A 16,572-nucleotide genomic window follows, 5' to 3' on the forward strand; every position below is an offset into this window, starting at 1 on the left:
CTAGAGAAGAAGCTTTTATATATTTATTTGTCTTTGACAAAATAAAATATTAATAATAGTAATTAGTCAATGTGTGGCCTTAATAATAGTGACATTATATTTTAACACGTGGACCGCAACCATGTCGTATTTGAACTCGGCTGTTCTTCTTTTCCAGTTTAGGTGCTTTGTTGCTTAATTTTCCATTTCGGCATTCATATTATAATTTTAGGTCTAATTTTGTTCCTAGATCCTGAACTTTTTACATATTTGAAACTTAGCTCCTTTCCTTATAATTTTAAAAATGTAATCCCTCTATGTATTTGATTTAAAAAATTAAAATTCAATTGGTAACACTAACGATTTTTTATAATTTTGAATATTTATTATTTTAATTTTATAAATCAAATCTTCAAATATTAAAAAGTTATGTATTAAAAGAATTCGTCAAGTAACATCAATGATTAAAGAGAATATTGTTATCTTGAAAGATCACGGGTTCAAATAATTATGTCTATAGAGTATGTGTTGTCAATGATTAAGAATGATTCTGAATATATACTACTTTGTAATTTTTCAAAATTATTCGGAAAAAAAAAGTCATGTATTAAAAATATGAACAAGTTGCCTTAAAATAAAGAGAATATTGTTCTCCCTAAAACATTTAAATTTGAGTAAAGCATGTATTTATGATAGTCACTTCACTATTAGATACTTAACGACTCGAGGATGGTTTTATATTGGATTCAAAATTGTGTGCATAGACCTTTGAAGCGGTGGCCGTTTTTTTTTTTTTTTTTTTTTGAAGATTTCAACTGTTTGGAAAAGAAAATTCCAGTGATTCAGTTTATTTTCGCCCCTCATATCAAGCATTGGTTTAGCGGTTGATCTTGCGAATGAAGGTTGACTATAACAAATTCATTTGAAGTTTGGTGGTATTTTGCTTGTTGTTGCATTTATATTCTTTGTTTTGGTTGTTCGTGGTGTGTACTGCTTGGCCTTGATACAGTGTTAATAACTTAGTTTTGTTGTTACTTTTGCTTAGGTAGATTGCTTCAGGCGAGGTTAGTGAGAAGGACTAAGTGCAAGGTTGTGTTTTGTTTTGTTGGGAGTTATGTTGGAGGTGACTCTATGTGTTTCTTTTCTTTATTTCGAGTAGTAGAATGTAATCTTTTTTTCCATCTAAGTTTAGGGAGGTTTATAAAGAGACATCCTATTTGAGTTTTAATCGTAAAATTTGAAATTAAAAAATTCTCTTTGCTAAGAAAAAAAATTACCGATGTTATGATTTGACATTTTACTTTTCAAATTTATGAAATAGTCCCAAAACTTTTATTCATTCTTTTTGAAAATTCCTAGTTTTTAATTCTCTTTGATTTCTTGACGGTGAAGTATTTCTTTTATATCTCAATGGTAAGAAAATACAGAAGGAATAATTGAATTGTATATCTTGATTCTACATTAATCGTATGATATATATTGTAGATGAAGATGGTTTAGGGTTTGACGAATTTTGAGTTTGGGATTGAATTCAATGGGTTTTAAAGTGGCTTAGGTAAAATCTAAATTGAGACATTGGTAAGAGACGATGATGTGATTTTGTCTATATCTTAAGTGGTCCTATAAAAAGTTAGAGAATAGTAGTTGCAGCGTCGACGTGAAATAGAAACGAAATCGTAAAACTTTTATCTTTGTTGAAAAGATATACAAGAAAAAATAAAAGGAAAAAAAGGATGACACAACTATTATTACGATTTCGTTTCAATTGTCCAATTATTATTTTAAATTATACTTAATATTATATTTTGGTTTTATTTTATTCATATGTTGTTAAAAATTTAACAGTTATATTGACATGTCACTATAAGATAATGTAACATCATCTTTAAAAAAAATAAAAAAAAAATATCACATCAAGACTTTTATTTTTTTAATAATGGATGTTTGAAAAAGAATAGTTGAATAATCAAAACTAAATTATAAAAATAAGTTAGTGACTAAATATGTAGTTTACCTTTTTTTCGGGTATTTATATGAGTAGTAATGTCTAGCCTAGGGCAGTAAATGAGACGAGACAGATCGTGAATTACTCGAGACCGACTCGATCAAGGCTCGATAAATACTCGGATCAAATGGACTTGACTCGAGCTCCACTCGAGTTCTTAACAAGCCGAAACGAGTTACTTTATATTCGATTCAAAAAGCTCGTGAGTAGCTCGAAAATATAATATATTAAGATTTTGTTTTTTAAAATAAATTATTAATAATATTAATATTTATGTATTATTTTTTTTAAATACAGTAAGATTTTCATGTATTTAAGGTTTAGGTTCAAGTTTGAGGCTTCAATTTAGTTAATTTTAAGATTTTTTTTTTCATTTTGAGCCTTTTCGAGCTACTCACGAGCTTTAGTTCAGGATTTCAAGTTTGAGTCAAGTTTGAAAATTTTAAACTCGTGTGTAACCCCCTAGACCCAACCTATGCGTTTCGACTAAGTCTAACGGATTACATTAAATATTATTAAAAATATTTTCCAAAAACGTTATTCGATAATTTAAAATCATATTACAAATGACATTTATAAAAGTATAATAAATAACAATAAAAATCCAACTCGTAAATATAAAACTAAAAGCGACTAGATAAAATAAAACATGTAATAAATCCGGAGTATAGTAAATCAAATAGCAATAGCAAAATGAATAAACATCATAAAAAGATAAGTACTTCAAAAATAAGGCATATGTCACCCTAATTAAAAGCAGTTTGAAAGATAGAACATTACAACAAAAAGATATGTACTAAATGTGTTAATCTTTCAAGTGTCTGCTACGGAATGTCTATCTAAGAGTATCTCAAAGGGGTAAAACAGTTTGAAAAGTGAGCTAGAAGCTCAGTGTGTCCCAACAGTGTAGAAATAAAAACATACAGTTATGCTTTTTTAAAATCAGTACAGATCACAGTAATTAAAAACATCATAGGAGTTTTTAATTTAAAAACTTCAAATCGTCCTCCAACCGAATGTCATGTGCAGTCCCCCAGAACTGCATAACCTAAGGGAGTACCTTGGGGCCTGAGAGCCTACCTAAGACAGTTCTCCGGGCCACATAGGCTTACCTAAGAAAAATCTCAAGGTCGTAGAGCCTAACCGAGGGTCGCCTTAGGTCCACAAGGAACACACCTCGTAAAATGGGTCAGTCCGGAAATCTATCGAACACCACTTTCACTAGGCTCTTCGAATGAACGGGAACCTAAGTCATATCAGAACAGAGTCATATTCTGAATAATATTCTAAACAGAATAACTAATAGGGTTACAAAACTATACGGGTAATTACGACCTCTCAAAGACGAGCGGATAGGGAGGAATCGGGTCGAGCAGTGAAACAGTCAGGAGATCCTTGAGTACCTTTAACATACGATAACATTAATTAGTCCTTGACCATTCGGTTCAATTAACTTAACTAAAACACTTAAATAAATATGCATTTTTCAGGTTTACAGGTCAATTCAGAGGATTTTGGGTTTGAATTTGGCAAGACGGACCTCATAATCGGACTCGGGATATTAAAAATAAAATATGATTTTTCAAAAGTTTTAACTTTTTGGTCAACGATCAACGTTCGGTCAACGTTTAATCAACAGTCAACGGATGATCAATGGTTAACGGGAGGTCAAATAGGGTCAGCAGGCAGGACGGGTCAATGATTCGGACACAGGTAAGGTCGGACAACCAATTACAGGCTGTACACCATGTGTGGACCTTCCCCACGCTCAGGGGCGGCGCGTAGTGGTGCATGCGGCGTCAAACGGCGTCCTAAAAATTACACAATTTTTTTAAAATTATTTGAAGGGATTTTGAGACACTTACCAAGCTCAATTCACAACTTTGAACGGCAGAGAGCCCGATTTTAAAACGTCGAAAACTTTATATTCCTCACCCCCTCACACTCCGACGACGACGAAGATAAGAAAGACACCGGTGGACTCGGAACGATGCAAGGAACACGATGGTGCGGGAGGTATTGAAAATGGGGCAACGATCTATGACGAATCAACGATTTTCATGATAATGGTGTTAAAAAAAACTTTGAAACTTTGAGTCGAAATTCACGGCGTTAGTCGATGTTTTACAACGAGATGGTTGATGGTTTTTGTTCATCGGTCGACGACGAACCAAACGGGAATGATGGCACTAACTGGAACGACCGAACGACGACGAATTTGGATGTGGAAGAAAGGTCGACGGGGAAGGAAATTTAGGGATTTTGAGATTTTATCAAGAGCATTAAGTATAACTCAGCAATACTCAAACTCGACTGAACTCGTTTACATTTCTAATCTAGCATGACGCGTCGTTACATTTCGTCGCCACGGATTTCACATGCGATTTCAGGGTTTTCAATTTAATTAGGCGGCCGAAAAGAAGAGAGTCGAGGAGGCTAAAGATAAGGACCGCGTGGTTCACCTCCATTCAGCAAATTCCACGTGTGAAGATTGAGCCAATAAACTATTGACAAGTGTATCTGAATATATCACGTTTGTATTTTGATTTTAATTGAAACAGTACCGTGTTAGCATTGTCATGTCATTCCGAACCTAGCGCGTACTTTATTATAAACCACGTGGGTTGGAGGCCCACATCTTTTAAGTGCGTATTACGGCTCCCTGCTATTCTATTTTGATTTTAATTATATCGTGTAAATATTAATTGTAACAGTACCATGTTAGCATTGTCATATCATTCCGATCCTAGTGCGTACTTTATTATAAACCACGTGGGTTGGAGGCCCACATCTTTTAAGTGCGTATTACAGCTCCCTGCTATTCTATTTTGATTTTTTTCCAGTTTATTTACGGTAATTTTATAAGAATGGTATATTTTTGGAAAAAGTTCAAAAATAATTTTTAAATTATAGGATGTAGTTTTATTAAATATTTCAAATATTTAAATTATAAAATTATCGTTTAATATTTATATGTTTTAAATTATTATTTTATTAAAAAATTAATAATCGTCTAGTTGAAAATTATTATGTTAAATAATATTATATTTCCATGTATGAGAAATATTTATTTGCAAGTCCTTTGAATCCAAAGCGTGTGCCATGTGTTCGTTGAAGCAAATACCAAAATGCACAAAGTTAGAATTCTCTTACAAGCAAACAAAAGCACATTATTTCAAACATAATAAACTGTTTCAAAGAAATATACGCAGTGCCCTAGAGCTGACACCAAGGAGTTTACCTACAGTTCATCCTCCAAATTAAAAAAGACACAAAGTTACAACAGTAATGCTATTAAAATCCATGGCACTATAAAGTGTTCTTTCTTTTCGTCAAAGAAACATTCAAACAGATTGATTAAATTGGTGCTGGTTCTCTTATGAGTGAATGCAAAGCTTGCATATTCTTCTTCTATTGTAATTTGTCATGGTAGCCATCCCATCATGTAGTTATTCACACTCGGACCTGCGTCGACGAACGATATCGGATCGTGCTGGTATCTGTGTTATTCAAACAAATCAATTCAGTAAGTAAAAGCTATAATGTAGTTTATATATGTCTGCAATCTGCACATGTTTCAATACAAATTTCAGAGTGGATGCAAGAGGCCGTACCCGATTTGTAATGTTGGTTCACACTCCAATGGGTGAAAGAAGCCATCATCCTGAGGATGATGATGATGATGAGCAGGTTGTCCGCCGAAGCCGACGTCTTCTTCATTCGGATTCAACTGGAGTGAATTTACTTGGTAGCTTTCAATCAACTGTAAAAAGATCCGATCCTCAATGAATATGGTGTTTGATACAATATCTCAATTCGAATCCGAACCCGAATCCGAATCAATTTTTTAAGCAGGAACATGAAGAATGGCATACCCTTTGTTTCAGGTTCTTATTGGCTTCATTGAGTAGTTGTTCCTATATTAAAGAGATTTATAAATGGAAAATATTGCATTAGTGAGAGAAACAAGAGAAATCTGAGTTTAGAAACTTAAACAAATCTTAGTTAACATGATAAATAACTGCATACCTTCCGTCGGAGATCAGCGAGCTGGTCCAGCATATATTGGGTCTACAAAATAACAGCAAATGATCCATGTTCATTAGAAACAAAAAGGCATGCATAAAATAGATTCTAAACTTGTACGTAGAAGTCAATCTCTAGGTATATCAGGAGATTGCATTGTTCAGATTCTTTATAAACCTACTTTAAGTAGATTTTATTAAAAAAAATGTCCTATATAATCAAGTGATTATCTTTATAAATAGACACTAGAGATTATGGTTAGAGAAAAAGTTGCCACAGGAGGATTCCTTGTATTCATCTATTTGAAAATTCTTATTTTGTTTGTGATTTTTCTGAAAAAGTGTTTTACTAAAATTTAAATATTTATTTTATTGTGTTATCACTATGCAAGTTATTATCTTCCAACACTTCTCGTGTTTGTCACATAATAATATATGATATCATCTCCAACGATCCTTCAAATACTTTAACCGAGCAATTGAATCAAACAATATATATACTCGTTTTAGGTATATGTAGAGATTGGATAAAAGATACGAAATCCCAAAGAAAAATAGTCTGGATTACCCGCATTGATCGGATCTGCTTCAAAGAAGAATCAAGCTGCTTCTCAAGGGACTCAAGCTCTTTGCTGCTTAAAGGACCCAGATCTTCTCCTAGTAAATTCCTAACAAGATAAAATCAAAATAAATAAAGAATCATCCAAAACAGCCTCTGGGTGTTAAGTTTTAGTCCTTTTTTGAGGTCACTGACTCACCTTTGGGACCTTTGTAGGGCCTCGTACCGGCCCTTAAGCTTCAGATATTCCTGTTGACTGCTTAACTCCTACAAAGTAAAATGAGTATATGTGTTCAACTCTCGTATCTTATAAAAACATGAGTGTTTTGATATGAATAGAAAAACTTCGAAAGTAGCTTAATGTACCTTGAAAACCCTAATTTCTCATACATGGAAATATGATATTCTTTCATTCACTACCCAAATTTACCATCCATAAGACATATTACTTAAGGACACACAAGATAAATGAATTAGTATACGTACTGAGAAGCAGTCTAAAAGTACTAAACCATGAAGAACAAAGAGCAAGCAAGGGACAGTCTTATGTAAGAATAAGTTGCAGAGTTTTAGCCATTACCAGAGCCTCCCTAGCTGACACATTTGTCTCTGGAGCTCCATAGTTGCACTTCTGGTACCTCTCCAGTGTTTTCACCATGCTATATATATTTCAACGAACAATGATGAACAAAAGTAAGCACATTGACAAAGTTTATTAATCTTCATTCCAAACAAAATCTTGTTCGTATCACGGCATCTGCAATTCCTTTTCGTTCTCTTATTCTCAAACTATGATAACTTTATACCAAAAAAAAGAAAACCCGAAAACGATCATTCGAATTCATTGTCAAAACATAAACATCCATAGGAAAAGGGAAACGAATAATCATGTAAAATTCCTATGCTATAGGAAATAATGGACTTGAAAAAGCTTTTAAAGTACACAAGGGCATTAATATATACATGGTAGTAAATGAAGCTATCAAAATATAAATAATGGAGTAGTTGGGATATTTATTTAATTTATTTGGTGTAATAAATTAGTTTATTTAATTCTTCACCATATGCGAACATATTCCTTAATTCTGAAGTTCAAAGTTAGACTTCCAGCTATTTTTCACAAAAAAATCTCATCTAAAGCGTAAGTACATATTGTAAGTTCAGAACACTTGCATTATACTTATTCATGGTACATCAAAAAAGATTGGTTGCATCTAAATTTTGTAAAGAAATGCATTGAATTCTTATCGCTCAACAGTACAAAGTTAAAATCAAATATTGGCAATGGTAAATTATTTAAGTTCAAAACAATTGAAACTTATTAGATATTTAATCTAAAATAATTAAAGGGAATAAAGGTTGAATTTTACTTAAAAAATAAACTAATAATGACCTAAAATATCATCCGAACAAAAATTTTGGGAGGGACAATAGCCCCTTCCAATCTACATATACCATCAACCCTAAACTCAACCCATCAGTGTGATTTTATGTTAGTAGATGATGAACTTCTAAAATCTTATAAGAGATGAACTTATAACATTTTAGTGGAAAAAAATATTATCAATAAAAAATATCTAAAATATATAATAATAATAATATATAATAATTTGAAAATTTTAGGGTAAATATATCCCTGCAACTCAGAGCATATCAAAAAAATTAAATTACGATGTAGAAATTTAAAAAAAATAATGATAATACTAGGTTAGAGCGGTGTCAATTTTTTGTACAAAAATTATTATAAAATTCTAAAAAAAATAGTTATGAGTTAAAGTAGAAAGGAGTCAATATAATTAATTAAAATTAGGGTTTGAATTTGATTCACCACTAGTTTACAATGCTATGAAATATAAGTGAGTCACATGATAAAAAATTTGATAAAACATTAGATCTGAAGGAATCTGGAGCTCTTAAGATGGTTGGGACGATGCTGTAACTTTAAAGAATTGAAATCTGAAACCGTAACATGAGGGGGGGCAGCTTTAGGAAACTCAGAAACCCTAAAATTCCTCTCCAACACATTTTTAAATACTGGTTTAAATCATTCTCAGGGAAAAAGAACAAGACAAGAAGAAAACACTTATTTCTGGTTTGTTAATCTGTGGAATCGAACACACTTATGTATGGTTTTGTTTTCGTTGCTTCATTGATTATTGACATCTGAAAATTGTCTGTAAATATCAGAAGATAGCTTTGAGTCCGGTGGATTTTTGACTGTGTTGTTTTTTAATTTTTTTAAGAAATGAAAACATCAATTCAAATTGTTAAAACAAACTTCCAGTCAGAGGAACAGTGCCTTGTACGTATGAAAAGAACTAAAGCTGAATTTAAGTTGAAACAATAAAACCCTAAACTCAGAAACGGGACAGCTAACGAAGATGGAACATGGTTTAAACTTTTTTTATATAAAAATTATGGTAATTAATTAAAAGTTAACAAAAAATGAGCTTTGTAGTGATTGATTAACCATAAAAACGGAAAGAGATGAGAGAAAAGCAAGAAAAGAAAAGAAAATTACAAACTGAAACTTCATCTGTTAAGAACAAAACTGTATGTGAAACTTGAACAGATTTGGAAAAAAGGATGGAAAAGAAAAGAAAAGAGAAGAAAATTAGATGATAATCAAGGGAGAAAACTGGTAAAAGGGAAAGGAAAATAACAAAGAAATGAAATTAGGGTCCCAATATAACAGTGATATTCTTTTCATGGTTTATCAGTTGCAGATCTAACATCACTGGGAACAGCCAACAACACTTGGTCACTGTTGTGCTACAAACACCGAGACATTCACCAAAACAGTAAAACTGAAACTCAACTCATTTTTTTAATAAAAAAATTATTTTTAACTTTTCTTTCTCGAATTTTCCCGCTACCCAATCACGAAACCACCCGAAGCCTAAGAAAGGGAAAACAAGAGAGAAAGAGAAAGAAAATAAATCCTTTTATTTTGTTGGTGAAAATGAAATACCTTGAACTGCTGCAAAATTCGTACAGCTTTCCTCTAGTGGAGAAGATGATGAGAGCAACTTCGGCATCGCAAAGAACAGAAAGCTCATAAGCTTTCTTCAAAAGCCCATTTCTTCTCTTAGCAAAAGTGACTTGCCTGTTGATCTTGTTCTCAATTCTCTTCAACTCAACCCTACCTCTCCCCATTTTTTAAACTAAAACCCAAACCAAAAATGGCTTCCAAATTAAGAACCAAAAACCAGAGAGAAAGAATATTGTTTTTTTTCTTGTGTGTGTTCTTCTCTTTCTTGTTGCTGACCTTTAATAACCCTTTCTCTTTTTGGACTCTGCACTTTTAGATAATCTTAGCTAACAACTTCATTAGACAGAGAAAACGTTTATCTCTAAAATATTTGTTTTTTTGTTTTTGTTGTTGACAAAATTGACAAGACGGCCTAAACAAATACGTAGCAAATAAGATAGTACATAGGGTTCCTAACTTTTGTACGTTTAGTTAATGCCAGTCGTTGGATGGATGATCCAACGGGGAAAGTTAAATTATTAGGACGAGGAGATGAATGAGAGTTAATATTTAATGCATTCATCATTTGTGCCATTGCTATTATAATATATATTATCAATTACCACTTAAATCAATCTCTAGATAAACTGATAATTGATTGAACTAAATATGAACGTGGGATGAGTTGAAAGGGAGGAGATAGCGAAGGACAACTAAGGGGTAAATCTTGCCCGAAAGTCATATGCAAAAGAAGTGAAAATGGACACTGCTACGTGTCGAGAGGAGTGGAGAGGCTTCTGAAAATCCACTAATCATATTCGGATCCGGGCAATTATCTGAACTAAACCAGACGAAATGTGGTCTTTCCTATGTTCCCTTGTATTTACGGAATTTAAACCAATAAATGTATATCTCTAATGTAAATAGTAATTTATTTTAATTAATATTTTTTAATCAATATGATACTTCTATTATAGTTACATTTATATAATTATTCAAATTATAAATTTTAATAGTATACGATTATAATTATTATAAATAAAAAAAAACTCATACATACACATATAACGTACATATCTAAAAATCTAGTGTATGTATATAAACATAGACGGTCACGAGATTTTGTGTTAAAATGATAAAATTTTAAGAATAAAAACAATTTATCAATAAAAGTACTAAAAAATAAAATATTTAATAATTTAAAATTTTTAGTGGAAACGACTACATCATCTACCCCTTATCCATCTATGTATATAAAGGAAAGCACTAATTTTATTATAAGAAGTTTATATTGGTGTTTTGAGTTGTTGAGACAGATATTTTAAAGGTGAGTTCAAAGGTGACGCCTGACAGGAATAACGATTATCCTGCAGGTTAGTTCCAACAGATGATCACAACCAGAGAAAAAAGTCTCTAGGGTTTAATAAAATATTATAAATCAAAACAATCCTCAAAATCAGTCCACAAGTCGGACTATTATAGCAAAAATCTTGTTTATCGGAATTTACCAAAAATAACAAAATCCCAAAATCATTCTAAATTGAAATTCAAAATAAAATAAGTAATCTGTAAAAAATCCTGCCAAAATCATATTTAAAATGACTTCCTAATTGACAATCAAAATATTATCAAAATAGTAAAAATATCTAAATCTAGTGATTCGGAGGGGAAAACGACAGAAGTTGAGGTCGAAAAAAAGGCCACATGGAGCATAGCTCGATGTAGACAGCGTGCGCGTCGAAAAGAACTTTCTGGATTGGGGTCTTATGCGCGATTCTGACACCCGTAGCCAAAATTATGGCCAAAAGACTGAAGCACACTCAAAACGACCCAAATGAGGAACATATTACAATCAATTCCCGCCTTTGCGCTGATCTGCCAACTCATGGTATCTCAGCGCCATCAAGGTGCAATCTGACAGCTCAGCATCATCTGTCTCGGATCCCCTTGCATCAAAAGGTAATATGGAAATTAAGGAGGTAAGGAATATTTGTTGAGATATATGGACTGCTAGTTGTTGCATACTACTTATACACATTACCCTTTTCAGCTTTTCTTGTAAGTGAAGATTAAGAGTACTAATAAAAGAAAAGAAGATTAACAATGGGTGATTTTATGTACAAAAATAATAACAATAATTGGGTTTTTTTTATCGAATATATAAAGTTAGCATTAATATCTAATATACCGGTAATAAAAGATATATTTTACAAACGGAATTTTAATGTTGTCATATATTTTATTTAAAATTTATGATAAATTTTAATTTTTAAAAGTTGAAATTTTTCACGGTCAATATATACAACAATTATGCATAAAATTATTCAACAAAAGAGCAAAGTTGATTTGCGAAAGGTACAATACCGTATTTTGGCCAAGCCAGAGAGTTGCTGCCATCAGTGGGTTCTCCTTGCCGACATCCCAATTTGATCATTCGTGAAAACATATTAACGATAATACATCTAAATATTATCACTGAATTAAAAAAATACTATACTGTCATATTAAACATAATACATCTAAATATTATAAAATTCTAAGAAAAATAATGATAAAAGATAACTTTATATAATATTTTATCGATATAATCTAACAAATTAAATAATCGCTATAAATATATCTAGATATTTTCTTCGACATCTACTCTGTCGACAACATTAGACGATAAAGGTAAATTTAATATTATTTCTTTATACACGGTAAATCAGATTACTGACCACATATATTATGTGTATCATACTCAAAATTTCATTAATGATACTGTATCAATTCTTACATGTATCCGGTCAAATTTTAATACATGACAATAATACGTATATAGCTGTGTGCTCATTGATATTGTATCAATCAGAGAGGGCGGTTGCATAGATGACGTGGCTTTCAATAATTGGTCAATATATGTCAGCATACAGTTGTTTCATCAGCTATCTTTGTAAAGTGTAGTACTAGTCCCATGATGCCTAGATTTTTCACTCATTAACTACACTTGGTTTTAAGGTTAATGTGTATAGTTCCTTGGATTCGATCGTTTCGTGGGAAACAAGGAATCTACTTCATTGCATGGGATATTTAGTGTTCGATATTCACATAAATTTCGTTTATATTTAGGGTTGAGTTTAATTTTAGGATAAAGATTTTCTATAAATAATTTTTATTCACAAGGATTGAATCCAAATTTATTTTAAAAGACATTGAACTCGATACTACTCGATCAAACAAGCATTAGTATTATATTTATATATACCTTGAGAGTTTATTTAATATACTTTAAAAATGATTTAATATTGTTTTTGAAAAGTATTTTTAAGGATTTTTTTATAGAATCCATTAGTTTTTTTATTAAAAATATAAATATCCAAAATTACAATGAATGTTTACAATCATAAATGTAAGCTAAACATATAATTAGGATATTTTCTTATAATCATGAACATAGAAACTAATCACTTAATACCACACAATGATTATACAAGAAAAATGTTAAAAATTTAACAAAAAAACTCGAATAAAAGATAGATAATAACATATATGACAATTTTAAAAGGCAAACAACCAATTTAAATACAATCTTGTAAGTTAAAAATGTCCTTTAGATGATCTTTAAATTCTTTAAATATATAAATTTAAATTATAATAAAAATATGAAAATGTTTTTATTAAAAATTTTTTTTAATAATGTATGTATTTATGAAATATATAAGATTTAAAATGATTTTTATCTAAAAAATTGAAATGGAAAGATAAAAAAATCAAAATCATGAAAAACTTTTAATTATATAATTATATTTTAAAAAAAGAAATTATAAAATAAACACACATGGGATATCAAGAATGTTAAAACTATAATTAGAATCAAAAAGCACTTTTTTCAAACACAAAAGTTAGAAATTTAGATTTTTACGTTGTGATTGAAAAAATGATTTTCAAAGCATTTCTTCAATCAAATTTATCTGTTTTATATAGTTTATGGTTCCAAAAGTGCTTTTGCTTTAGAGAGTACTTCAAATAAACAATGAGAAATAGGTTTATGCAGGGTTTGAAGAGTAACTCTAATAATGGATTATACAAAATTCGTTAGGAAGTAATCAAACAATAGATTGGATATTGATTGTTAAATCCATATATATATATATATATGGTCTTAATTTGCACAATCATTCCTATTTTAATATTAAACTTTGAAATCATAAATCCTAATATTTGAATTTAACCTCTAAACCTTAATTAAGACAAATGATATTTAAATAGATAGAGACATAAACTAAATTTTACATAATCTCTGTTCATTCTTTATAATTGTCAAATGAATGAATTGCTGTCGTCAATTAATTAATTTTAACTTAATTTAAAAATAATTTACTAAAACACTATTTTCTTTATTTTTTTATTAAGAAACTATCCGAACTTCACCAAAATCAAACCAGATTCATTAAATTCAACCTCCAATCTAACTGTTGGAAACTCAAATTAAAACTTAAAATCGAAAGTACATAATGTTTTCATAATAGAGTGGACAAAATTGAATGAGGGGGGATAATAATTTGAAAAAACGACGGGTAGACCCCAAAACTAGCAAGTAAATGAGACTTGGATGAGGAGGGAGGAACCAAAGGTGTGATTGAAATTCCAATGGCCAAAAACTAAAGTAAAAAAGCAGAGGTCCACCTGTTTTCCCCCAAAGTTTATATCAAATGTCAGATTTCATTTCAGTTTAGGGCAGACACCATCAACGTCGATCATAATAACACGTGGACCATTTACCATATCTGGATAATCCTTCTTGTGGAAGTCACGTCAGTTGAAGGGTTAAATGGCAAAGGGCGGCAGGTCCCATCATAGGGCAACCGACTCCCTAGAGAGCGTTTGTTTCATACAAATAATATCAATGGGAATAGAAGATTATTAAGAAATATGATTAATATGAATGTTGTATTTTGTGTTTGGTTGACTTAGCATGAATGTAAAATTATCGTATTTGGTTAAAGGAATAAAAGATTATTGGAATGTATATTTGATCAAATTATGCTTATTATATATTTGTATAATATTATAAGTTAAAAAATATTTATATATTTTATTTGAAAAAAAAATAAATTCATAATATTTATATAATTTTTTTACAAAATTAAAAATATAAAAAAAGTTTAATGAAAGGGTAAAATTTTATTTTAACTCCTGAACTTCATATAAAATTTTAATTATAGATTTTTTTTATAAATCTAAAATAATTTAAGGATAAATTTGTAATTTAACATTCGTAGAATTTTTATTATTCAATGACAAATATATTTTGAAAAAAAAATTAAGGACATTTTAGTCCAAAACGCCGAAAATGTTACAATACCTAAGGAAGGGAGGTAATGACATTCCGGTAATATACCCCAAAAAATCCGCTATTGGTAATAAAACATTACCGGGAATGACATTTCTTGCCAACTAAACGGGGAATGTGGATTCCATTCCCGGGGAATCCCACATTCCCCTATCCAAACGCTCGGTCATTACCCTCCTTCCCTTAGGTATTGTTGGATTGCCGGCGTTTTGGACTAAAATATCCTTAATTTTTTTCTTCAAAAATATCATTCTTCTATTATTGAATAATAAAAATTCTACGAAGGTTAAATTACAAATTTATCCTTAAACTATTTTAGATTTACAAAAAAATCTATAATTAAAATTTTATATGAAGTTCAGGAGTTAAAATAAAATTTTACCCTTTCAATAAACTTTTTTATATTTTTAATTTTGTAAAAAAATTATATAAATTTTATGAATTTAATTTTTTTAAAGAAAATATATAAATATTTTTCAACTTGTTAAAAAACAAATATATAATAAGGACAATTTGGTTAAATATACATTCTAATAATCTTTTATTCCTTTAACCAAACACAATAATCTTAAATTCTTGCTAAACCAACCAAACACAAAATACAACATTCCCAGTAATCCAATTCCCTGGTAATCTTTTATTCCCACCGGTAATCTTACATTCCGTGAACCAAATGCTCATTTATTGTTATTATTGTTATTAGTTTACCCTTTGGAATCTTTGCAAGAACCTTATAGCAATTGTCTTTTGTTTCTTCTTTAGCTTGGTTGCGTGACATTAATAGAGCTATTGAATATTGCGATAGATAAAATTTTAAAAAATATATTAAAATGGGTATTGTTAAACATTTCTTTATTAAATTATATCGGAACTCAATTGAGATATTTTTCTTATTAAAATTAAATTTGAGTTCATATAATGAAAAGAGAAAAAGAAAATATACCAAATCTTTATTCCAAAAAGCACTATACTTATGTTTACAAGCATAACGAGGCATAAAATCTAACAAATGATTTCAGTAATTAATAAAAGTGTTATTCTCTTAGAGGTTTTGAGTAGTTACTTCCATAAAGTATGTGTTGCTAATAGTTAAGAAATATTTTAAATAGATACTATCAAATGAAGGTGAGCATGTGTCTATCTTAAAATCTGAATTTTATTCGGATAATTATTTATTTGATTGAATATGTCTATCTTCAAATTTTATTTGTGTTTATCCCGTACAAATATGTTATGTTGTTAATATATATGTCCAACCTAAAAAAATATTTCTGAATCAATCATCAATCATCGTGTATTATTATTTATCAAACATTTATCGTTATTAGATAATATTATGAAACAAAACGAAATAATCTAATTTGGAAAGTAATATAAAATTAGCTTAAAATTTAGAACGGATCGTGCAAAGTATGGATGAAACATTCCATGTTCCAAATGAATGGTAATCGAGTCAAAGCAATCAAATACATACATTTATAATATGCTCAGGTGCATGAAAAATGTGATAGTGATCCTAAAATCCAGAGGATACTACTTGAGCAATGTGCATCACCATGTTCACATGAATTTTTGGAAAATTTTACAATATAGTTTATAATTAAGAAAAACTTATTTTTTTTTGTATACGGTGCCCCAAAACACTTTAAAAATTATCATAACAGCTATATTATATATATATATATATATATATATATATAT

The 16,572-nt window shown here is 30.1% G+C and overlaps 1 protein-coding gene across 1 annotated transcript; it reads right to left on the reverse strand.

Annotated features, from left to right (window-relative positions):
• Positions 1–5,094: 5,094 nt before the first annotated feature.
• LOC120118051 (agamous-like MADS-box protein MADS4) lies at positions 5,095–9,891 on the reverse strand. Its single transcript, XM_039138197.1, has 8 exons — positions 9,540–9,891; positions 7,149–7,227; positions 6,768–6,835; positions 6,578–6,677; positions 6,014–6,055; positions 5,860–5,901; positions 5,599–5,747; positions 5,095–5,484 (listed from the first exon to the last, which is right to left on the reverse strand). The coding sequence occupies exons 1-8, from the start codon at positions 9,722–9,724 to the stop codon at positions 5,409–5,411; spliced, it is 741 nt and encodes a 246-aa protein (XP_038994128.1). The 5' UTR covers positions 9,725–9,891; the 3' UTR covers positions 5,095–5,408.
• Positions 9,892–16,572: the final 6,681 nt, after the last annotated feature.

This window comes from Hibiscus syriacus, unplaced genomic scaffold (assembly GCF_006381635.1).
Source record: "Hibiscus syriacus cultivar Baekdansim isolate YM2019G1 unplaced genomic scaffold, ASM638163v2 tig00110325_pilon, whole genome shotgun sequence".
Classification (NCBI taxonomy): domain Eukaryota; kingdom Viridiplantae; phylum Streptophyta; class Magnoliopsida; order Malvales; family Malvaceae; genus Hibiscus; species Hibiscus syriacus.

Coding starts and splice junctions, on each gene's coding strand:
- LOC120118051 (XM_039138197.1), bottom strand. CDS start 9,724: ATGGGGAGAGGTAGGGTTGAGTTGAAGAGAATTGAGAACAAGATCAAC. Junction 6,836..7,148: donor TGTCAGCTAGGGAGGCTCTG/GTAATGGCTAAA, acceptor TTTACTTTGTAG/GAGTTAAGCAGTCAACAGGA. Junction 6,678..6,767: donor GCCCTACAAAGGTCCCAAAG/GTGAGTCAGTGA, acceptor TTATCTTGTTAG/GAATTTACTAGGAGAAGATC.